This window comes from Diceros bicornis, unplaced genomic scaffold, assembly GCF_020826845.1.
Source record: "Diceros bicornis minor isolate mBicDic1 unplaced genomic scaffold, mDicBic1.mat.cur scaffold_55_ctg1, whole genome shotgun sequence".
Lineage (NCBI taxonomy): Eukaryota > Metazoa > Chordata > Mammalia > Perissodactyla > Rhinocerotidae > Diceros > Diceros bicornis.
Genome location: NW_026691429.1, coordinates 4,784,346 through 4,809,781, shown reverse-complemented (window position 1 = coordinate 4,809,781; position 25,436 = coordinate 4,784,346). Strand labels below are relative to the sequence as shown.

Genomic DNA, 25,436 nt, shown 5'->3' with positions numbered 1-25,436 from the left:
AGCCATTATATAGAAAATGGTAAAATGTGATATTCCTCTGGTATAAATATAATAAATATATGTTTTCTCCTCCTTTAGCTCAGCCTAACCATGACCCAAACACTCATCATTGCTTATGTGGAGCAGATGGTAAGTTTCTTCTTTGGAATTTGAGTCTCTTGGATTAAACCGTAGCAAGTTGATGAGTTGGTGTATAGTAATGAATTATTCATGATTGCCTGGAAATTCTAAAGTGCCTTGCTGATTTTATGTTTGAGAGGAAATTAGTACTGAGTTATTTAATCTGTGATTAATGTTTACCTATCTTTAATTTTTTTCTTACATTTTTCTACCTTTTAATATGGCTGCACATACCTTTAAAATGGACGAGTGTTGACTCCTGAGTGGTAGTCTACACTCTAGGCCCATGTATCTGGGGGACATCTTGTTGGCTGAGAACTACTAGGAAGTTTTAGGCATTTTGACTTTGCTGCCTCTGTTTGTGTGCTCCTTTGGGCTTTTCTTTGTGTTGGTGTCTTGTGTTATGGTAATGTCTTATGTCTTTGGTTATGGTAAGGATCTTCTGAAAGTGCTCACTGTTCAGTGTTTTGTCATTGTTGATTGATAGCTGATCTCATTATGCTCGGCCTTGCTACATATGAACCCAACTTTACCATTATTAGAGAAGAATTCAAACCAAACAAACCCAAGCCATGTGCTCTTTGTAATCAGTTTGGACATGAAGTTAAGGACTGTGAAGGTTTGCCAAGAGAAAAGAAGGGAAAGGTAAGAAATTTGAGATGGTAGTTGCCTCATTTTTAAAAATTTTATTTTATTTTTTTTGTGATAAAATATATATAATACAAAATATACCATTTTAACTATTTTTAAGTGTATAATTGAACAGCATTAAATATATTCAGGTTGCTTCATTTTTAAAATAAAGAGAAGACTATTTTTGATTAGATTTTTTACCTACTTACTCTGTTCCCTCTCATAGAAATGTGTCTTTGAAAACTCTTTAAAGACACATTCAAAAGCATGCGTGTACTCATTCTTTCTACTCTCCACTTTTTCTAACATAGCTTGTAAGTATACGAGGCTTAAGTCTCATAGGTAATAATGTCCATGGCACATGATTTGTTTGTACAAGTAATGTTTCAAATGGTTATTCTTAAAAGGAACTACAAATCAAATATATTAAACTTGTTGATACTTTAAACTTGTTGATACTTTTAAGTTACTCCTAGTTTCTGCATATTTTGGGTTCACTTGATTATATCCAGTCTCTAAAGAGGTTTCTATCTGTTTTAAGAATATAGTACCTCTTTAAAAGACATAGTGAGTGAAAAAAGCAGGTAAGAAATATACTGTACGCTCACAGAGAAGGGTCTAGAGGCATACACATCAAAATACTGGTTGGCTATCCATCAGAGATTGGCAAACTCCAGCCCTCTAGATTTGGCCTATGAGCTAAGAATGGTTTTTACTTTATTTTTTATTTTTTATTTTTAAAGGAAGATTAGCCGTGAGCTAACATCTGTGCCAGTCTTCCTCTATGTTATATGTGGGTTGCCGCCACAGCACGGCTGACTAGTGGTGTAGGTCTACGCCTAGGATCCGAACCTGCGAACCCTGGCCGCTAAAGCAGAGCATGCCAAACTTAAGCACTATGCAGGGGGCCGGCCCTGGTTTTTATATTTTTAAAAGGTTGTAAAAACAAAATAAAACATGAAAGAATATGCAACTGAGACCCTGTGTGTCCCGCACAGGCTAAAATATCTATATTTACTATCTGGCCCTTTGCAAAAAACATTTGCCGATCCCTGGTCTAGGTATGATTGGGATTATGGGTAATTTTTATTTTTAAAATGGTTTGGTGTGTTCTTTTTTTATTTAGTACTTGTAATATTAAAATGGATCTTGCTTTAAAAAAAGCTATAATGTTCGTTTGGCTGGAAAAAAATTACAGGGTTTAGAGTAGACTTGTTTAATCTTTACTCCTTTTGTTGCAGCACGATGAACTTGCAGATAGTCTTCCTTGTGCAGAAGGAGAGTTTATCTTCCTTCGTCTTAATGTTCTTCGTGAGGTATGTGGCAATAATCACTTGAATCAGCCCTCTAAAGCAGAGTGCCATTTCATAGCTTTAATGGCAGCATTCCTTTTTGGTTGTAGTATTTGGAAAGAGAGCTCACCATGGCCAGCCTACCGTTCACATTTGATGTCGAGAGGAGCACTGATGACTGGGTCTTCATGTGCTTCTTTGTGGGAAATGACTTCCTTCCTCACCTGCCGTCGTTAGAGATTCGGTATGTGTGTTTGTGTGGGTTTTTAAACTACTGTTGTAGCCTTCTTGCTTACAGTGCGTACTGGTCCTAATACATAATGTTTGTTTCCTGGTGGCAGGGAAGGTGCAATTGACCGTTTGGTTAACATATACAAAAATGTGGTTCACAAAACTGGGGTGAGTTCATTCTTGAATAATTTCAAAACAGAAGTATTTGCTTTTATAAGAAGATCATTTTACATGTATTTCATCACTTACAGGGTTACCTTACAGAAAGTGGTTATGTCAGTCTGCAAAGAGTACAGATGATCATGTTAGCAGTTGGTGAAGTTGAGGATAGCATTTTTAAAAAGAGAAAGGATGATGAGGTAAAATGTTTCTATTGCAGTAGCTAAATTGCTCCTGTCTCTAATATGCTGTGATGATCCTGTGATTGTACTTTTAACCTCTTTGAGTGCGTTGTTATAGTGTATCAAACGCCAATGTAATCATGAGTGGCCAGTGCTTTGATTATTTTATAAAGGCTGTGATGCTTGCTGTGTGGAACTGTGTATTGCACACTGTGTGAATTGCACTGTAATTTTTTTCTCTCTTCATAATCCTGATTAAGATAAAAATCCAAACACGTGTCTGATCAACGGGATGTGAAATGAGGGTTCCAAGACTGGAAGGATGCTTGGAATGAGCTAGTGGATGCCATGTTTTAGAGGAAATGTTGATGCTGTGGAAGTCAGGTGAAGACCTAGGAACTCTGTACTCTGGTAGTGGAGTGTAGGGGCCTCTGGGTTAGATAGCATCAGTCTAGGCAGAGGGTTGCAGCTCTGAATAAGCAATTAAACATAAAAGAAAGAAATAAAATAATAAAGCACTTGGAAATTGATGACATATGATGGAGTGAGTGCTTAGGTGAGAAGTCCGGTCTGGCTTAGGCAGTTGGGAGTGTGGTTGGGCCGTTCATGAGACAGCAAGCAGTGGGGGTAGAGAAGGTTGGGGTGAGGACAAGGTAGAAATTGAGGTTCATTTTGGAGATACTGAGTTGGAGGGGTCACAGGACACCTGAGAGGAGGAAAGTCCGTGAAGCAGTTAGATGGATATGTGTAAAGCTCAGGGCAGAAGTCTTTTGGAAGGAGATTTGAGAACATTAGCAGAATACTTCACGTCATGAGTGTGAAGTTGAAATCCCTGGAGCTTTTTATGGAGTTCAAGTGCCTCCAACAGAAACCTTAAGAAGCATGGATGTTAAGGAGAAAGGGGAGTCAGTTCTAGAGAGGTGGGAGGAAATCCCTGAAGAGATGAGAAGCCACTGGTGCTGCCGGAGGCGTCAGAGTGAGATAGGCCCCTAGTCCATGGCCAGGGGTTCAGAGGTCCTGAAGAGTTAGTGGGGTGGAGGGGCAGTAGCCTGGAGGCAGAGTAGGTTGCAGGGTGATTGTGCAAGAGTGGCAAGGGAGGCAAGCAGTGGGTAAAATGAGCAGATAGTAGCTTTTTAGAAAGAGAGTGAAGGAAATCCTTTTAGAAACTGATTTTATAAAAAGTCATATGGCTATTTTGAGCAAATAGCAACATAATAATATTGCTACATTGCTTCATTATCTCCTAACAGATTAAAACATGTCATTGCATCTGACAAGATTTTATATTTTCTTCAGCTTTGTATGCTATAGCTAGTGATCTCTTTTTTAGAACCTTGGGTACCATTTTATATACCAGTGTGAGTAGACTGTAAGTGTTCTTTTTAAAGCCTTTGGTACTTGGTAATGTTCTGAGATGGCAAGAATTTTTCACATGTAAAATTTAAATAGCGTAACTGACTTTGTCTAGGATATCAAATGTCTATCAGGACAGCCATTTTTAACTAAGCCTTCAACAATTATGGTGGCTCCACCTGACCTGCTGCCATTTATGCTTAAGAAAAAGCTACACAGACGGTGTAGTACTTGGTGTAAAAGCCTCACGTTAGAACAGTCCTTTTATGTGGTTTTAGGTTACTCTGTACTATTAAGTATTGGTGATATTTGCCATTAGACTGGGATGTATGGGATTTGATAGATACCAGAGTGCTTCAGATTTGAGTAATAAAGTTTCAAGCTGGCCTGGCAGAGAGGGCATTAAAGCTTTGGATCGTTTTTGGTATCCCTGACATCATATGATGTTTGTCAGCATAGTTGGACGTCGGGGAAATTTATGAACCCTCAGAAATTCAATATAATAGTATCTAGGTGTGTGTATTTTCCCAGGAAGTGTGTCTCCGGCTTTTGACAGACTTCCAAAGAAGTTCATAGCACACAAAAATTAAAGATCAGTAAAGTCCAACCAGGTGTGCCTATTTTGCTTATGTGTAACTACCACCCTTAGAAATAGGTATTTAACTGACCAGCAGAATACATGATAAAAGAAGAATACATCAATATTTATTATTAAAGTTGAGCAGTTAGGTCAGAAATATGATGCTTTTTATGTTATGAGCTTTGATGTTTGCCTTTAGTCTTGCAAATCTTCTTCATTTATTCAGCATATATTTATTAAGTGTTTCCCGTGTGCCAAATAGTATTCTGAGTGTTACTGATACAACAAAAAACAAAAGAAAAAAGCAGACAAAAATTCCTGACCTCATAGAGCTGATATTCTTCCGCGGGAGATGGACAGTAAACACAAAAACTAAGTAAAGTGTGTAATGTGTTAGAGAGTGATAAGTGCTGTGAAGAAAAAAGCAGATGAGGAAATATCTGGGAAGGTGGACATGAGGACATTGCAGTTCTAGAAAAGATGACTAGAGAAGGCCTCACTGACAGATGACTTTGACGGATATGAGGGAGTAATCATGCAGGTGTTTGCAGGAAGAGCATTTCAGACAGAAGGAATAGCCAGTGCAAAGGCTCTAGGGCAGGAGCTTACCCAGGATGTTCAGGGAACAGCAAGGAGCCAGTGTGGCAGGCACAGAGGAAGCAGAGGGAAAGTAGTAGGGGTAGGAGAGGAGGTCAGAAAGATGGTGGAGGGCCAGATCTGGTAGGACCCTATAGGTCATTATAAGAACTTTAGCTTTCACTCTGCATCAGTGGAGGGCTTTGAGTATAAAAGTGACAAGATCTGACACATATTATAAAAGGATCACTCTAGCTGCCCTGTTGAGACTAACTGTATGGAGGCAAAGATAGAAACAGTGAGCCCAATTAGACTCTTTTGCGATAATCCAAGGGAGCCAACATGGTGGCAGTGGAGATTGATAAGAGGTAATTGGATTCTGAACATGTTTTGAAGGTAAAACTAGTGGATTTGGCTGGTGAATTAAATGCTAGGGGTGAGAGAAGGAAAGCTATTAAGAATGACTCCAAAGCATTTTGTCTGAGCAATTGAAAAATGGTCTGAGCTACTGTGATAAAGAAGACTGGGAGGTACAAAGCTAGGGGTGGGGATGCCATTTGGGGCATGTGAAGTTTGTACACCCAAGTGGAGATGTTGAGTGGGGAGAGGTCCTCACTGGGGAGTCATCAGCACGTAGATGGTGTTTAAAGCCGTGAGACTGGATGATCACTCCCATGAGAGTGAGAGTCCAAGTACTGGGTGAAGAGGAACGCCAATATTAAGGTGTTGGGAAGTTGAGGAGTGAAGGCATTCAGCAAGAGTGAAAGAGGAGAACCAGGTGAGTGTAGTGTCCTGGAAGCCAAGTGAAGAGCACGGATCAAGAAGAAAGAGTCACGGTCAGATACGGACTGAAAACTGAGTAATGGATTTCACAGTCTGTGGGTCATTGGTGACCTAGATAAGTTTAAAGATGGGGCAAAAGCTTGATTAAAGAAATTGGTGGTTTTGCTGTCTTAGGAGGTTTTAAGGTCGTCAGTCACCATGTGTCCAGCATTCAGCCCCTCTCCTGGCAGAAAGCACAAAGTTCAGATCTCAATAGGGTGTTATATTGCAGGTGGCAGTACTGACTTGGAAGTGATGGAAGTGCAGCTGCTGGTAGAATGACAGTCAGTACAGGACCTGCTGGCCCCTGTTTCAGTCCACAGCAGCAGCCCTGGCCACCGTAGCTGTCGTCTCAGTGCCTTGATGCTCACAGAAACTTGGGCGTGGGAGGAATGCTTTCTGGGGTAAAGGAGGCCTTTGAGTGGCCCAAAGTAAGTGGGGAGTTACTTATTTGTATCTTCTCTGTATTGGTGGGCTACTTGCTCCAGGGTAAAACAGAGGGTCTTTGTTATGACTCTTGCATTCTTTCCTGAAATGATATCAAAAAATATCTGAAAAAAATTAAGAGGCATAATTAAATTGTATCTAAACTCAATTTAGAATGATCTCTGTCTATCTAAAGTTCTGATAAGCAACACTTTGAACATATAGTCCATTGCCTAGTTTAATTAGTTACGTTTCTGGGGTCTTCCTTTAAAACTTTGTCTCCCAAATCATTCCTGGTAATGTTTAACTCTTACATTTTTGTGTAATTATTTGACAGAATATGTGGATTTTATACTTTTAGGACAGTTTTAGAAGACGACAGAAAGAAAAGAGAAAGAATGAAGGTGAGTTTTAATTAATTTCATCAGATTGGCAATAACATACATTTACAATTTGGGAGGAAGATAGCTTTTTATTCCTTATCCAGTAGTTTGTTAGGGACATAATGTCTACCCAGCTGCCTCTTACCTGGAGAAAGAATGCTGGTGTCAGTTTTAAAGAAGTCCTTTCTAAGCTCTAGAGTCTGAGGGGATACACTTGATGGGCCAGAGGGGCCGGGTAGCACTTAGCTATTTGAATTTTTTCCGGTAATTGGGTATTGTTTTTGTAATAAAAATAGTTAGGTCTTTGTATCTTCTTGAAAGTTACTACACTCTGTCTATATCCTTGTCAGGTTACTCTTCCTAGAACACAACACTCGAAACTTGGTTGTTTCTCTGCTCAGAAATTACCAGTGACTCCTTAGTTCCCGCAGAATCCAGTTCTATCTTAGTCTGGCGTGCAGAGCATACTATGATCTGGTCAAGTTCTCACCCTGCTTTTCCCCAGTTGTCTTCTAAATATACCAGGTCCCTCCTGACTCAGAGCATTGCCTTTGTTTGGTCCCTCTCAATGGGTTTCTGAGTTCACGGCTCCCTCCCATCTTACATTTTCCACGAGGCCTCCCTATTGCTTCCGCTTGTAATCCAGGTTGAGCAGTCCTTCCTTTTAACTCTAGTGCTTCTCGCTTGTGATATTTGTTTGCTTAGTTAATTGCATAACACTTTATAGTCACTTAACTTCCTAAGTTTTTGTTTTTCTTGTCTTCCTTACTGGATTTTAAACAAGAGTTTGGGGACTACCTTTTATTATTATGTTTTATTAGAATCGAGCAATTTCAGGAACCTATAAGGGAGAAAAGTAGAGTTATTTATTGTTGCAGGTGGGTTCAAAACCACTTAGATAGGGAAGGGCATGTTTGATTTCTACCTTATGTATTATTATTTTCTTTCAGTCAGTGTCTGTTAAAAAATCTTTTATCAGTCAGCCATGACTGTCACCTACTGTAGCTATAATCATAGCTCTAACTAATTGGAAACAAAGAGTTAAATTCCATCAAGGTGAAGGATGAATAGAAGTTGTATTTCCTAAGTATAAATCAAACTCTTGGCTTATTTTTTTACCTTAATAGTTATCTTTATTTGCCTAAAATTGTGTCTTGAATGCGTTTTGAAATTGTAAGTGAACATAAGGGAATAACCTAATGAGATTTGAATAGCTTCTATGTATCAGAAAAGTGTATTATATGTACTTTTATAGCAGAGTTATTAAATATTACAGACTATTGTTTACAGGGTAAGTTACCATCAAATCAAACTGTAGACAACCCTGTAATGTTAACGGAAATCCATTTCGTCTTTAAAGAGCTTACGGCAGGGACTCTTTTCCATTGCCTTCATTTCTTCCTGTCATCTAACTGTGTTGTGATTTAATTTTAATTTCTACATTCATTTCCATTTATGTTAGAGAGATCAACCAGCTTTCACTCCTGGTGGAATATTAACCCCTCATGCCTCGGGTTCAAGAAATTCACCAGGTTCTCAAGTAGCCAGTAATCCGAGACAAGCAGCCTATGAAATGAGGATGCAGAATAATTCTGTAAGTAACTTATTTTTATGTAGCATTGAAGAGTGGTGACTTTCAGATGCCTCTTACAGTTGTGTGTGAATTTTATCACTTAGCCTGGAGTTGTTTTGTTTTATAGTTTTTCTCAATTTCTTTTGCCTTGAGATATTTTTAACTCTGTTAAATCCTTATTAATATGAAAATATCTAAATGATGTGAAAGAAAAGAACATACATGTAAATGTGGATAGCTGAGTGGCTGCAGTGTTTCTCTAATGCAGTCGGGCCACAGTGCTTCCTGCTTCCCCAAAGATACTGGGTGGTGATGGTGCTAGAAGCATGACAGGACATCCAAATGTCTCATAGCTAGAGCAAGAGGAGGGTGGTTTTGCTGCCGTATTTCCCCTTTCCTCCCAGGGATCAGTTATGGGCATTTTGCAGAATAGCATTCCTCAGTTTGTTAAATACAGGTACTCCTCACTGCCTAAACTCTCACTCTCCAACTCAGACGTGGAATATATCTGAATACATATTTTAAGGTAGCTCTAATTATCCACATTTTTTTTAGAGCTCTTTTTTTGTTGCTGGGAAAGATTTGCCCTGAGCTAACATCTGTTGCCAGTCTTCCTCTTTTTTTCCCCCTCCTCAAAGCCCTAGTACGTAGTTGTATATTCTTGTTATAAGTCCTTCTAGTTCTATGTGAGCCGCCACCTCAGCATGGCTACTGTCAGACAAGTGGTGTGGTTCTGCGTCCGGGAACCACACCTGGGCTGCCAAAGCAGAGCGCGCCAAACTTTTTTGTGAGGGAGATCAGCCCTGAGCTAACATCCGTGCTAATCCTCCTCTTTTTGCTGAGGAAGACCGGCTCTGAGCTAACATCTATTGCCAATCCTCCTCCTTTTCTTTTTTTCCCCCAAAGCCCTGGTAGATAGTTGTATGTCATAGTTGCACATCCTTCTAGTGGCTATATGTGGGACGCGGCCTCAGCACGGCCGGACAAGCAGTGCGTCAGTGCACGCCTGGGATCCGAACCCGGGCCGCTAGTAGCGGAGCGCACGCACTTAACCGCTAAGCCACAGGGCCAGCCCTGAGCACGCCGACCTTTAACCACTAGGCCATCAGGGCTGGCTTGGTTGCTCCCTATTTATAAACTCAGGAACTGAATGGATTTGCCTCATGGTATTCCTCCTTATTTGAACGTTGTAATCCAGACTGCAGAAGCAAATCATCTCAGCCAGCAAGGCTATGCTCTGTTCAGTAGCTTCCTGTAATGGCAGCAGACCATGAGCTCAGAGCACCCGGCAGGGCAGCAGCAGGGGTAAGGGAACAGACCGTGAACTAATGTACACAGACAAAAGGTAATCAAAGCTATTGCTTATTTCAGGCTAGTAGGCACGAGAGAAAGAGTGTTGTAGAGGGAGGAAAGATGTTATATAAGGTACAGTATCCTATGTAAACTTTTGCTATGATATATCCAAGGAGATTACATAAGTTGGGATATTTAAATTTCATTATTCTAATAGTTATCCTATTGATGCTCAAATCCTTTATCACAAGGCAACCCTATATGTGAAATTTTTGCCATATCATGAGACTGGTTGAATTTATATTCCCATAAATTCACACTTAGACGTTTTAGGACCTTAGATTTGGAATTTGGAAACAGATTTTGCGTCTTCTGAGAGAAGTGGCTGGGGTTTCTGTTGTGTTTTTGTTCTGTTTTTCCTTTCTTGTCTTATTCCTTACACCATTAACAGAGTGGGATATGGAGAGTCAGTGAAAGGTTTTGCAATGAGATGCTTGTGTAGAATGGAAAAAGCTGATGTCCATCATTTAAGATTATAGTGACTACCGTCCTCACAGAATGAACTGAGAGTGACTAGTATTGCTAACACCACGTTGATGATAAAATGCTTTTTTCTTAATCTCAGGGAGGCAGGTAGGTTTAAACTTTGCCAGCTATGATTGCTTTGAGAAAGATTCCAATATTCAGGCTCCACAGGATTAGACTATATTGATTAATAATGTCTGCCATGGGAATAGGAATGGGGAGATTGGTGATTAGGTTGCTTATTTGATCCTGTCTTAATTCTCCTTGACACAGTTATTTCTACTGGAATCTTTGCATAGAGGAGTTTTCATCTAGAATGTGTTGAATTTAAGGAAATCATGAAGCTAAATTACCAGTTTATTTAAAGGAAGCCTTTACAGTTATGCATTTTTGCTGTGTTATTTTTTCTGAGCTGTTTGGGTGTGCTGGGCTCCAGTGCTTGACTGGTATCTACTGATGGTCAACATGGTTAATGTTTTATTAGATAGCTTCTGTTTCCTCATAAATATGTTTTTAAATTTTGCATTCTGAAGTGTAGTTTCATTATATTTGCGACCATTCTCAGTTTAATAAACTTTGATCGCAAAAACAGCTTTTTAAAAAGAAATTTGAATGAATTGGTATGACTCTGGTATGTTTAGGAAAGAATATTTCTGAATACTTTTGTTAGTAGAGATAGAGCAGAAAAGAGAAGCAGATATTTAGCATTAAAGAGCAAACAACTTCTTTTCTTTTTTTTTTCCCTTGAAGGTATATTATTTTTGTTGTCTAAAGATAATTTATATCTTGTTTGTGAATTTGGGAAAGATTGCTTTGTTTACAACTTCTCTGTACTTAGATGATTGATAGGAATATCAGTCTCCTAATTTAATCCAAATGGATTAGTGTTGTTTAAAAACTAATAGGGATGACTTCCTGAATGGTTAACCACCATGCACCAGGCAGGCAGCTTTGATGGTTTACATATATTGTTGCATTTACTCCTTGCTATAACCTGTAAAGAGATAGAACAGTATCATTCCTGTTTGAAGTTGAGGCTGACAGAGGTTAAATAAATTGCCCAAGGCCATACAGCTATTAAAGGTTGGACTTGGTATTTCAGACTCAGATGTGTCTGCCTGAAAATACCCATCTCATTCTCCAAGTACAACAGTGCCTTCCTGGATTTATTTTTATTGTTTGTGTTTTTTTTTTTTTGGGGGGGGTTTTTTTGGTGAGGAAGATTGGCCCTAAGCTATCATCTGTTGCTAATCTTCCTCTTTTTGCTTGAGGAAGATTTGCTCTAAGCTAACATCTGTGCCCATCTTCCTCTATTTTGTATATAGGTGGCTGCCAACGAGTGTTTTAGGTCTGTGTCTGGGAACTGAACCCGGGCCGCTGAAGCAGAGGGCCCCAAACTTAACCACTAGGCCACAGGGCTGGCCCCTGCTTTCTTTTTTCTTTTCTTTTTTTTTTTTTGATAGTATTAGCCATACAGTATCATGAATAAAATTGATATTATACATTTATTAAAGGAAAGTGTTGTGAGCTCTATGTGAAATATAGTTTTGCTTTGTTGTAACTTTTCTTGGCCTTTGGTGTGAACTACCTTCATGCTGAGGTTTTAGTTACAGTATCATTAAAATAGGCTCCTGAGTTCTCGATTTAAAAATAACTTACTTGAAATATCTAATATACTGTGAATAACAGAAGAAAAACTTTACCATGAAAACATTTTCTGCCACTTCGGTTTTTGGTCATTTAACATTAAAGTTGCAGAACATTTTAATTTTTGTCTGTGTGTGTGTGTGTGTGTGTGTGTGTGTGTGTGTGTGAGAAAGATTGGCTCTGAGCTAACGTCTGTTGTCAATCTTTCTCTTTTTGCTGAGGAAGTTTGGCCCTAAGCTAACATCCATGCCCATCCTCCTCTATTTTGTATGTAGGATGCCATCACAGCATGACTTGCTGAGTGATGTGTAGGTGTGCGCGCGGGATCTGAACCTGTGAACCCCGGGCCGCTGAAGCGGAGTGTGTGAACTTAACCACTGTGCCACCAAGATGCCCCTAATTTTTAAGTTAAATATTAAAATACTTTAGGGTGCTACTATGTTCATTGAGTTAGGTACAAAGGAAAGATAATGGTAAATTTAAAGTGGTATCCAAGTCTTTGAAATAATAATAAAAGCTGCATTTTTCTAAGATGACTAATAGATTTTATTTGTACAATGAATTTTAAAACAACATGTATAAAATAGTTTAACAGATATCTGGCGGAGTCTCATTAAACTGTTGCTTTCTAGAATGGTTGTACTAGGTTGAACCACTTACATCTAACTTTATTCTCACCAGCATTATTTTATGTATTAATTTATATACATATATACATATTTTTCCCCTTAGAGCTTTGTTAGTTAATTGGTGGAAAGTGATCACAAATTCATAACACGAGGGAAGCACCAAAGAAAAAAAATGTTCAAGTCCTATAATTAAAAAAAAAAAATCTATGAAATTAAGTTTTTCTTATTTCTTCTGAAGCAGTTTTTACCCTAATGTTCAAATTCTTTTGAGTTTAAGCATAGGAGGCTTGGTACTATATTATTCTTTTTTGGAGAGGTGGAGTAGGCCAAGATCAGTCTTTATACTTTCTAAATATATTTACCATATCTATTTAATAGCTTTAAAAAAAATGTATTACTGTGAAGCATGGTGGTAACAGTAGTTGGATGTAACTTCTTATGTGAAATGAATAATTAAATCTTTCCTCTATAATGTCATAATTGTCTACAGAGTCCTTCACTATCTCGTAATACGAGTTTCACGTCTGATGGCCCGTCTCCGATAGGAGGAATTAAGCGAAAAGCAGAAGACAGTGACAGTGAACCTGAACCAGAGGATAACGTCAGGTGAAGCCATTTTTTGGTGGCACTTTGTTAGCAAATTGCTGAAATAGACGCCGTCTAATTAATGCTGTTTAGCTTAGAGCAGCAGTGCCTTCAGATGCTTGCCTGTGATCTTTTTATCCACCAGTAATTAATGTGGAGGGTTAGGGTAGTCAGTAAATTCCAGTTAGATGTGTAAGCTATAGCTGTTAAACCTAAGTATCTAGATTAGTATGCATGCTGGTTTTCGTCCTCCAAGCCGCTTTTCCCTCTGAGACCAGGCACTAGATCGGCTAGACATGAGGTGTTTAGCTCTATGTGATCTGAATGTTACTGTTATGAGATTAAATTTTCAAGCTGCTTAACCCAGAAAGTTGTTACATTTGGTTACTTGATATAGTTTGTTTTAATCATCTCAATTGAAAAGTTTCTTCTTTAAAATGAAATATGCAAAAAGCTTTTGGTTAAGAGATAAATGTATTTTTAAAAACCACGAACTTGCATATGCACAACTATATTTCATGACAGAGAAGTTTCCCATTAGCTATATACTTAAAATTTATAATAGGAAAATTGGATTCTTTAATTTATACAGAAGTTTGAGATCATTATATAATAAGATTTAACAGCTTCTTGTGTGATTAAATCTGGATTTGAACCCTGGGCTCAAGTGCAAAGGGCCAACAACCTCAATAATTGTAACTCATTTAGAATTTTGCAAAATGATTTATTTCAAAGTTAAACAGTAGTGGTTCACAGCTCATGCTTCTTTTATAGGACGTGGATGATGTGTTTGTATTTATGATTAGAAACTTCAGAAGTGTGATGTCTGGTTCTGTATTTTCCCAACATCTTTTGATGTCAGATTCAGAGATCTGTGGTGACTTGTGATTGAGCATTTACCTGATCTGAGTTTTTATCCTCTGCTTCTGCAACTCTTGGAGTATATTTTTTGTTTTACCATGTAGCCATCATGGTCAATATCAGCTTAATAGTTAACTTGATTTTTTTAGTACTTTATTGTTTAATTTTGGTGCTGAAGATAATCAAAGTAGAATTGCTTCTATCAAGAAATGCTTGGAGTTCTTAGCATTTATTTCATTAATAGTTTCTGTAAAATAGTGATATTCAACATTATGGATAGGAGATATTTCTCCTAATTGATGTTCTGTAAATCTTTTGCGTGAGGGCAAAGTTAAAATTGGTATGGTGTAGGGGCCGGCACGGTGGCACAGCAGTTAAGTGTGCACACTCCGCTTCGGCGGCCTGGGGTTCACAGGTTCAACCGCTTGTCAACCCATGCTGTGGCGGCATCCCCTATAAAGTAAAGGAAGATGGGCATGGATGTTAGCCTAGGGCCAATCTTCCACAGCAAAAAGGGGGAGGATTGGCATTGGATGTTAGCTCAGGGCTGATCGTCCTCAAAAAAAAAATAAATAAAAAAAATTGATAAAGTGTATTCTGAAACATGACTGCAATTAATTAGTAAGATCTGGCACATGGTGGAAAAGAGCCCTTAATGGAGAATCATCCTGACGTTCTTGATCGTTCTTGATTTTTTTTTAGTATTCTTTGGCATCTTTAAATCTTTCAGAGATTGAGAAATGAGTACTTAAAAAAATAAAAAAATATACTTTGAGTGAAAATGTGGTTTTTCACATTGTATTTTCAGTGATTAATGAAAATTTAGTGAATTGATGACCTCCTTCTAAGTTTTACCAGAACGTGTGTGTGTGTGTGTGTGTCCGTGTCCTTCACTTATGCCAACAACGCTTTGCTGAATGAGGGAGAAGGCCCAAGGATAGGGAGAGTAGGTATATACATAATTTCTGCCTGGCTTCTAGATTATTCTTTTTCAAAAAAGTAATTTAGTTGACTTTCTTTGTGTAATTTAGATATACTTTAACAAACTGAGGAACTTGAACTATATAAAATATCTTCAGTATTTGCATCTTCAAATGTAGTTGTAGAATTGTTCTACAATCAAAAAAACATGTAAAACAGTATGAAAATCTGAGCAAACAAGTGTTGTGTATCTACTTTAATAAATGGTTATTCTCTTTTTTTTTACTGTAGTTTTGTAATGATCTTTCTAGAATCAGTGTTTGAGTTTTTAACGTTTAACTATCTTTAAGTTGATAATAAATCCTGTGAAAGTGGACTTTTTAGAAATAATTAAATGAAGCTATGTTAATATTACTGTTTAACTTATTTACATTTTACCTGAATATTAAGTATAAATTGATTTGGATGATAAATTGGTAGCTAGTTACTGAAAGTGTATGAATTCAACATGAACTGGCTTTGCCTGATTTTTAGGCTTTGGGAAGCTGGTTGGAAGCAGCGGTACTACAAGAACAAATTTGACGTTGATGCAGCTAATGACAAATTCTGTCGTAAAGTTGTACAGTATTACGTTGAAGGGCTCTGCTGGGTTCTTTGATATTATTACCAGGTACAAAATGAATATTTTCCTCTAAATCTCTAGTTAATCATTTTAAGAAAATAGTTATTTCTATAATAGTGTGTGTTGTTGAGCTATATTCTGAAATTGAACCCAGACTCATATTTTCAAGCTTCCTATAAAGAAATTCATTACTTTAAATAAGATTTGTTTGTAAAGCCTTTGAAGCTCCTTAGGTGTTAATATATAAACGAAGCTAATTTTTGTTATGCTAAAGAATTTCAGCATTAAATAGTGTGGTTGACAGTACTTGGTCTTTAAAATTATTAAAGTTTATTGTTTTGTTTAATTGGAATAAAAAATAACAGAGTAACTAATACACAGTTGCTAAATGACTGAACAAAGGACAAAAGCCTGGAAAATAACTGGTAAGAATTTGAAAGGAATTTGAAGGATACCATTTCCTCCATATAGAGTAGTGATGTTACATGAAGTGCATTCTCATTGGAGTAATCTGTATCTGACTTAAAGCTTTTGAAAATGAGATGTCAGATTGGTGAGAGATTAGGCGGACATATAGGGGATTGTAGCACTGATAATACCTGGTTTCGTGCTTGGGGAGTGAAGCAAATTTGATGTGACTTGGGAATAGGTGAAGTTTGTTGGAAAGTAGAAAGTAATTTAATACACTAAGTATCAATTGTAAAATATTCTCATTTCGTGTTTTACTCCGACCCTCAACATTTTTCTCCCCAAAGCTCCCAGTACCTAGTTGTATATCCTAGTTGTAAATCCTTCTGGTTCTTGTATGTGGGACACCGCCTCAGCATGGCTTGATGAGCGATGAGTAGGTCCGAGCCCAGGATTCAAACCGGCGAACCCTGGGCCACTGAAGTGGAACGTGTGAACTTGACTGCTGTGCCACTGGGCCGGCTCTGACCCTCAGGATTTTAATTCACTAGGTGCAGAGTCAAAACTCATTTCAGGAAGGCTTCTCTTTTCTTTGAGTATAACTTACTGTTTTTTCTTTTTGCTTGGTTTACTTAAATATTTTTAAAGTAAAGAGAAAGTTGTCACATGAAAATATAATAGGGAATTGTAAAATGAAACTTTGGGCTCTTTTACTCTCAGTCACTCTTCTAGTGATGTCCCTTACCCACCTGTACACTCAGTGAGTGTCAGCTGCAGTTGTTCTTCATTTTATGGGATGATAGCAGCTCTCGAGTTGGAAAGAAATGTCACCAAACACATTTTAAGGATAAAAACCTTCACCAAATTGTGTTTGTTAATATAAAGTTTGGTATTAACTACTGATTATTAAAGAGGCTTTGCAGTATTTTTTAAATCAAGGAGCCGTTGATACGAAGTAAAAGTTTAGATTTAATCCAAACATCTTTTAGGACTCATGGAAAAAAATTAATATATGGAATGTATACCAGAAGTCATATGTTTTATCAGTAAAATATTATATGTTGATAGTTTAATTTTTTTGTTTTTACCGTGTCCATCATTAACATAGATTTGTTTTTGTTGTTGTTTTTTGTTTGTTTTTACTGATTTTAGGGCTGTGCTTCCTGGAAGTGGTATTATCCATTTCATTGTGCACCATTTGCTGCAGACTTTGAAGGTATTGCAGACATGCCTTCTGATTTTGAGAAGGGTACTAAACCGGTAAGCTTGAGTATTTAGAGCCATAACATTTGTAGAATTTTGGCTTAGATAAAAATTGTGTCTTATCTTAAACGTTTTTTCTTTCTTGCAGTTTAAACCACTGGAACAACTTATGGGAGTTTTTCCAGCTGCAAGTGGTAACTTCCTGCCTCCATCGTGGCGGAAGCTCATGAGTGATCCTGTGAGTGTCTTAGTTTTTGAGTGTGTTGATAACTGGATTTTTGTCGTACATTTTGCTAGCACTAGTCACAATTGCTTTTGCATCTTATAGTTACAATAGTGAAGTCCAGAAACAAAGTAAAAGTATTTGGATTCTTCTGTATATTTTTTGCTACTTTTTTTTCCCTGCTTTCCTTGGCCATCAGTACCCTACCCAGTAAATAAAATTGATGTGTGTTTGGGAGAAATTCTTATAACAGTCATTTTGTTCTCAGCATACCTGTGAGTCATTATTTTTATTGGTTCCAGCCATGTGTGGTGGGTACCAGAGCATGAAGGCTGGTTTACCTGCAGTCACCGCTGCGTGTGTTTTGTGTCCTAGCTAGAAAGAGTGACACCCAGCTGAGAAGTAGGAATTATTAGAGTTAATAAACTCTTCACTGTCTTGGGCCCACAGTCGTCAGTTCTAAAATTCTTTTATAATAAGGCCTTTTTATTTTCATCTTTTAAAATAAAATTGTTAATTTTGTTTTTACTAGGCCCGGGATTAGTGACCTGATATCTTAATAACATTTTTTAAAAGGAGTGAAACTTCATTTTCTTATCAGGCCTGATAACTTGAATGAAAGTTGTATCAAATTCTTTATAACAGAAATATGTGACTTTTGTTTTGAATCTTTGCTTTTCTCCCTGATACAGGATTCTAGTATAATTGACTTCTACCCTGAAGATTTTGCTGTTGATTTAAATGGGAAGAAATATGCCTGGCAAGGTAAAATTTAGACATTATTACTTTTTGTTAAAATAATTTTCTCCTTTTGGTAAACTGTAAGCAGACATGATTTATGGGATGAAAGAATTTCTGTAAAAGATAAGTATTTTAAAGATTATATGTGAAATTTTGATATTTTTTCATCTAACCTGGGATTAGCAATGATTAACAGTAATTTTAATAGTAGCATTTTGATAAACAGTAAATTGAGTTGAAATAGATTAATGATTATATCTTTTGTCTCCTTTGTGATTAATTAATGGGATGTGGGACATGCTCCTTCCATCAGTAGCTCATTGACACCTTGTGAGGTTGCTGAGAGTTGTAGAAACATGAAGTGTCCACGTGGAGATTCACTTATACTCCATGGAAACTTTTGAAAAAAGTATTAGAAATTTCGTTTAAATACTTGGCATGAATCATTACTTAAAGTTTATTTATTATTTACATATCTATTTTCTCATTCCTTCTGTTCACAGATTTTGTAAGAATGACAATATAAAATTAGTACTAAATTTAAGGTACTGTTTATCACTCACCAAATGTGTGATGATGACTGAATGTAAAACACAGTGGAGAAGTCTCTCACACAGTGAGCCAACGATTATTTCACACCTAAGCCCCTTTCAGCAAATTATTTTAACCTTTTCTTCCACCATATATTTTTGTAGGATAATAAGCAGTTTGGTAAAATCATGTTTTCACTCTTTTTCCTTTATTATTCCCTGTGATGCAGATGACCAGTAAAATGACTCAAAGAGAATTGTGGCACAAAGGGGGATAAATAATAATTTATAAATTGAAAATCATTATTTTATGAGATTTTAGGGTTGAGTTTTGGTTATGTAGTAACAGAAATTTCATATTACCTTAATGGAATGATAATGAGAATTGCAGCCTATTGATTGGGGTTGTGTAAGTGTTGTGGTCTGTGGTCATATTTTGTTATATGTAAGTGGATTGGGGCCTTAGGTTGTTTTTGAACATGTTTTGTGGAGGATGTTTTGATTAAACTGGAAGGAGAAGAGACATAGGAGAATGGGAGGCAGTAAAGTAATAATATAAATACATAAATAAGTAAATATATTTATGTAAGTGTTTGTTAAATAAATCCTTGCCTGGATTTTTTAAATAAATAAGTAAATATATAAGCATGCAGATGACTTGCTGAGTATATCAATGTAGTATAAATCATCCAGAGGAAAAGGAAGGCAATGCACGACAGTTAGAGTTTCTCCACATCCTTGCCAAGATTTGTTATTTTCTGTTTTTTGATAGTAGCCATCCTAATGGGTGTGCAGTGGTGATCACTGTGTTTTTGCTTTCTGTTTTCCTAATGATTAGTGATGTTGAACCTTTTTTTCATGTGCTTATTGGCTATTTCTGTCTCTTCTTTGGAGAAATATCTATTCAAGTCCCTTGCCTATTTTTGAATTGGGTTTTTGTTGTATTGTAGGAATACTTTATATATTCTGGACACTAATCTCTTATCAGATATATGATTTGCATGTATTTTCTCCCATTGTGTGGGTTGTCTTTTCACTTTGTTGATAGTGTCCTTTGATGCACAAAAGTTTTTAATTTTGATGAAGTCTAATTTTTGTTGTGTTGTTTGGTGGTGGTTGCCTGTGCTTTTGATGTCATATCCAAGAAATCATTGCCAAATCCAATGTCATGAAGCTTCCTCCCTGTTTTCTTCTAAGAGTTTTCTAGTTTTAGCTTACATTTAGGTCTTTGATCCATCTTGAGTTCATTTTTGTATATGGTATAAAGTAAGGGTCTAATTTCATTCTTTTGTGTGTGGATGTCCATTTTCCCAGCACCATTTGTTGAAAAGACTGCCCTTACCCCATTGAATGGTCTTGGCACCCTTGTTGAAAGTCATTTGACCATGTATGTGAGGGTTTATTTTTGGGCTCTCTATTCACTTGGTCAATATGTCTGTTCTTGTGCCAGTCAGTACCGAACTGTTTTAATTACTGTATCTTTGTAGTAAGTTTTGAAATCAGGAGGTGGGAGTCCTCCAACTTTATTTTTATTTTTTAAGATTGTTTTGGCTATTTGGGGTCTCTTGAGATTCCAGATGAATTTTAGGATGGGTTTAAACTCAGACCTTTAATATTTCTATATTTTTATATGTTATATAAATATTTTTATTTATTAGACTGTAGCAAGAACACATCTTTCTTGAGATAAAATTTAGTACTATTAGGAGATAGTCATTTCTGCATATGTCTTTAAAACTTATCGGAAGTCATGATAATAAGTAAGTTCTTGTCTAAGTGAGTTCTTGTCTAAGTTGAGTACATCTTATTTTTTTTTTAATTTTTTTTTTTAATTTTTTTATTTTTCCCCCAAAGCCCCAGTAGATAGTTGTATGTCATAGTTGCACATCCTTCTAGTGGCTGTATGTGGGACGCGGCCTCAGCATGGCCGGAGAAGCAGTGCGTCGGTGCGCGCCCGGGATCCGAACCCCAGGCCGCCAGTAGCGGAGCGCGCGCACTTAACCGCTAAGCCACGGGGCCGGCCCAAGTTGAGTACATCTTAAAATGATAGAAGATAAAATATATCTGGGTACTTTTTCAACATTTATGGAACATATGTTTTTGCAATGTTGTGTTTTCATAATATTTGCTTAGTATGTATTAAAGGAATATAGCATAGTCATTTCAAATGCTGTATTTTCTACATAAACAGAGAATTTAAGTAATTTGATCAAAGTCACACAGTGGCAGCACTGAGATCTGAACCTGGAGAGCATGGCCACTGTGTTTACCTAAGTATTACCACTGCTTGGGCTGCCTCTGTGTTGTTGAGAGGATTGAATGAGCTAATGCGTGTAACATGGTAAATCAGTGGGAAAAAAGTAGGAAAGAGTAGCTGCTGTTGCCATTGTTACTGTCAGCTCCCTCTCAGGCACGACCGTCATCACATCTGGGTGTAAGACACTCCTTCCTACCCTGGCCAGGAAGACTGATTTTAGCTTAATAACCTTATTGCTGTCATTAGCACTGCAGGTTGCTTACTGTTTGGAGTAAGATTCTGGAGTTGATATTGAAGGAAAGTCTTTCTGATGATTTGTTTAAATCCTAAATCTAGTAGGTAGAAAACAAAAGCTAGATAATGTAGTTTTGCATGATACAGATTTTGTTAAGTGTATGACTAAATAAAACTTGACCACTGCCTAGGTTTTTTCTACATAAGTGTTTACCGGTAATGGATAAATAGCCTTACTCAGATGATGGATGTTAATAATCCTTGAAATCACTTTTTGGACCTTCAGAATTCACACTAGAACCTAGTTTCTTTTTAACTTTAAAAAATCTATATATTCCCCTACTAGGTAGTCAAATTGAACATGTTTCCTAATTTTGAAAATATGGTAGCTAAATAATTTAAAGACAACTTTGGAAACCTTTCATTTCTCATCATTTTAAGGGGAACAGTCACAAATACAGCAGTTTTGAGTGGCAGTAGTTTCAAAATTATTTAGCTCTAGTCAGCATTCCTCGTTATTTATCTTAAAATTTTTATTTAGCCAAAATACTATTTATAATATATATAATAATATACAGCAGAATATATATATGCTTCAATAACTTTGCATGTTTTTGTAGTAATAGATAATTGTATTCCAGTGTGATTCTTTGAAAATTATGCGTGTAGGTCCAAATAATGACCTTAATTCCAGCACACTCCCGAGGACAGTTTTCAGCCTAAAAATGAACAGCCACTATTCTACATGCCCTCCCGGGGAGAAAGTTATTTAAACAAGTCTAAAAATTTTTTGTATATAAATTATTAGGTTTTTTTTTTTTCTCTCTCTTTTTTTTTTTTTTTTTTGGTGAGGAGATCAGCCCTGTGCTAACATCCGCCAATCCTCCTCTTTTTTTGCTGAGGGAGACGGCCCTGGGCTAACATCTGTACCCATCTTCCTCCACTTTATATGGGACGCCGCCACAGCATGGCTTGCCAAGCAGTGTGTCGGTGCGCGCCCAGGATCCGAACCAGCGAACCCCGGGCCCCGCAGCGGAGCGCGCGCACTTAACCGCTTGCGCCACCGGGCCGGCCCCTAGGTTTTTTTTTTTTAAATAATTTTATTTATTTATTTATTTTTCCCCAAAGCCCCAGTAGATAGTTGTATGTCATAGTTGCACAGCCTTTTAGTTGCTGTATGTGGGATGCGGCCTCAGCATGGCCGGAGAAGCGGTGTGTCGGTGCGCGCCCGGGATCCGAACCCGGGCCGCCAGCAGTAGAGCGCGTGCACTTAACCAGTAAGCCACGGGGCCGGCCCTAATTATTAGGTTTTAAAATGTAAACAGAATACTATGCAATTTTAGAGCTGAAAGAGACATTCTACATATTCCAGTTGAACAGACCTTCTGAGTATTTTGGTTGAATGATCTCTTTTTACAAAAGAAGAAACCAAGTCCTAGAAAGATAAAGGGATATGCTCAAGCCCTTAGGAGATTACTGGCTTGCCCGAAGGCATCCTAGTAAATAAGTAAGGTGAGAACATAGACCGGTGTCCAGGTGGCCACTTGTTCATTTAATTTAAAAATTTTGTCATCACAGAGTAAAGATTCAGCAAACGTGGTTTTCCATATGAACCCTTTTAAAGATGGAAAACAAATAGAATTTTTTCTTCTACCACAACGGGGAAGTATTTCTATCTGAAATTTGGCTAAATAGAGTTCATTTCCAAAATGTTTTTATATCAGCAGGGAAATTCTACTAGAAATGTTTATATGGACCAACAGTAGTTGAAATTTAGGTGATCCTAATAGCTGGGCTGCTTGGTGTGCATTTGTCTCCCCAAGGTGTTGCTCTGTTGCCGTTCGTGGATGAGCGAAGGCTGCGAGCTGCCCTAGAAGAGGTATACCCAGACCTCACTCCAGAAGAGAGTAAGAATCATACTTCCACTTGGTCGACATTGAGTCTGTGTAATAGAGACTTTACATTTCCTTGTAAAATTAGACCTTTTTTTTCATTTGTCAAATTTCCCATAAAGGAAGCATAAATCATTGATTTTACTTCTTTATGACAAAAGTTAACTTTGCTTCTTAAAATTTACTATCCATAAGTTGCATAGTAATTAAATAAAATTTTTAACTTACAAGTGTTTGTTAAATTTATTAAAAAGCAATACTTCAAGAATATCTTCTGACTTTTTGATTCTTTTGTTTTTTTTTTGGTGAGGAAGATTAACCCTGAGCTAACATCTGTCGTCAGTCCTCCTCTTTTTGCTGAGCACGATTGGCCCTGAGCTAACATTCGTGCCCATCTTCCTCTACTTTATACGTGGGACACCTGCCACAGCATGGCTTGATAAGTGGTGGTCTGCGCCCAGGATCCGAAACTGTGAAACCCTGGGCCACCAAAGTGGAGTGTGCTAATTTAACCACTACAGCACCCGGCAGGCCCAAGACTTTGATTCTTGTATAATATGCATACACAAAAGTATTTTTGCATGTTGGGAGGGTATTATTAATTTCCTCCATCTCCCTTCTTCCCTTCATCCCCACCAAATAACAATAACTTTGCTTGAAAGGTTAGGTTGAAACAAAAGCATTTGCCCTCATATTGCTAACTTGAAATGTTATTTTACACAAAAAGTGGCATTTTGTCGTTAAGACTGACAGTTAAAAGTATTGGGAAATTGTAAAGCTGGGCTTTGTTGGAAAATTTATTTAATACTAGTATAATAAACCTATAGAAATAATTATGAACCATCCATAGAATAATCTTTGTTATTAGATGATGCAATTTATTTGTATTTCCTCAGAGAATGTCTATATGTTTCTTATAGTAAGAAATTAAGTTCTGTATAAATAAGAAAACTTTGTCCCTTATCTTGCAAGACTATATTCAGGTATCTTTTAGGGATAATTTTTTCTGATAGTCATTGATCTTCGAAACTTTATTGTCAAAGCTTTGTTTCTTCTACAGAGATGCATCACACATTTAGGTCTATTATTTTTTGTAAACTTTATAATTAAGTTTTTAAAATTTAGGTGCTTCCTATTTTACTCTCATAAAAGTTGCTTTTGTAGGTATAATGGTTAGATCTTTATTCTTTTCTTCCTTTCCCCCAGCTAGAAGAAATAGTCTTGGAGGCGATGTCTTATTTGTGGGGAAACATCACCCACTGCACGACTTCGTTTTAGAGCTGTATCAGACAGGTTCCACAGAGATATGGTCTTTTTTGCCATCATGAAGTGTTTTCAGTTAGTTAATTATTTGGTTAATTAATTGAGAATGCATTTAAAAATTTTTGGTAAAGTAGAAAAAAAATTTACCATTTTAACTGTTTTTAAGTATATAAAATTCTGTGGCATTAAGTCCATTCACCATGTTGTGCAACCATCACCGCTATCCATTTCCAGAACTTTTTCATCTTCCCAGATAGAAACTGTATACCCATTAAACAATATTAAACAATACTTCTCCCTTCTCCGCTCCTCCCAGCCTCTAGTAATCTCTCTTCTATTTGCTGTCCCTATGAATTTGCCTCTTCTTGGTACCTCATATAAGTAGAATCATGCAGTATTTGTCCTCTTGTGTCTGGCTTATTTCACTTAGCATAATGTATTCAGGGTACATCCATGTTGTAGCATGTGTCAGAATTTCATTCCTTTTATGGCTGAATAATACTCCATTTTGTGTACATACGCCATTTTGTTTATCCATTCATCTGTTGATGAGAACTTGGGTTGCTTCCACTTTCTGGCTATTAAGAATAATGCTACTGTAAACATCGGTGTCCAAGTATGTGTTTGAGTCCCTGATTTCCATTCTTTTGGATATAGAATCAGGAATGCATTTTTCCACAGCCAGTGGGTGTACCACCTGAACTATGTCATGGGATTCAAGGAAAGTTTTCTTTGGATGAAGAAGCCATTCTTCCAGATCAGTAAGCATTCATTTGTGTCTAATTGGGTCAACTAGGAGGAAGTTTAGTTAGCATCTTTTTCCTTGTTGCCTAAATGTTTTATTTTCTGGTAATAGTGAGGAAACAAAATAACAACAACAGAAATCTGCTGGGCTAAAAAAGACTTTGCGTCAAAGCCCAGCTCTTCAGCATAGTAGCTCTGTCAGAGCTGTGACATGTCTGAGCTGTGACATGTCTGACAGAGCTACTATGTTAAAGAGCTGGGCTTTGATGCCAAGTGCGGGGAGCCCTGGAGGTCCCTAGGGAGATCCACAAGGTCAAAACTATTTCCATAATAATACTAAGATGTTATGATCTTATTTCCTTTTGTTGCTCTCTTTCTTTCTTGAGTGTACAGTGGAGTTTTCCAGAGGCTAAATGTAATGTGATATCTCAAGGGACTGAATCAGAAGCAGATAAGACAATCCATCTATTAAGATAGATATCAAGCCAGATATTAAAAAAATTTTAAAAAATGTAAAACAATGACACT

The 25,436-nt window shown here is 37.2% G+C and overlaps 1 protein-coding gene across 1 annotated transcript; it reads left to right on the top strand.

Moving 5' to 3' along the window:
- Positions 1–44: 44 nt before the first annotated feature.
- On the top strand, positions 45–24,229 carry LOC131403128 (5'-3' exoribonuclease 2-like). Its single transcript, XM_058537467.1, is given in 15 exon segments — positions 45–129; positions 608–765; positions 1,995–2,069; positions 2,156–2,289; positions 2,387–2,444; positions 2,528–2,635; positions 6,736–6,782; positions 8,222–8,351; positions 12,915–13,030; positions 15,326–15,461; positions 16,974–17,081; positions 17,173–17,262; positions 17,940–18,012; positions 22,833–22,916; positions 24,108–24,229. Coding segments are annotated over 15 exon segments (1,509 nt in total). The 5' UTR covers positions 45–59.
- Positions 24,230–25,436: the final 1,207 nt, after the last annotated feature.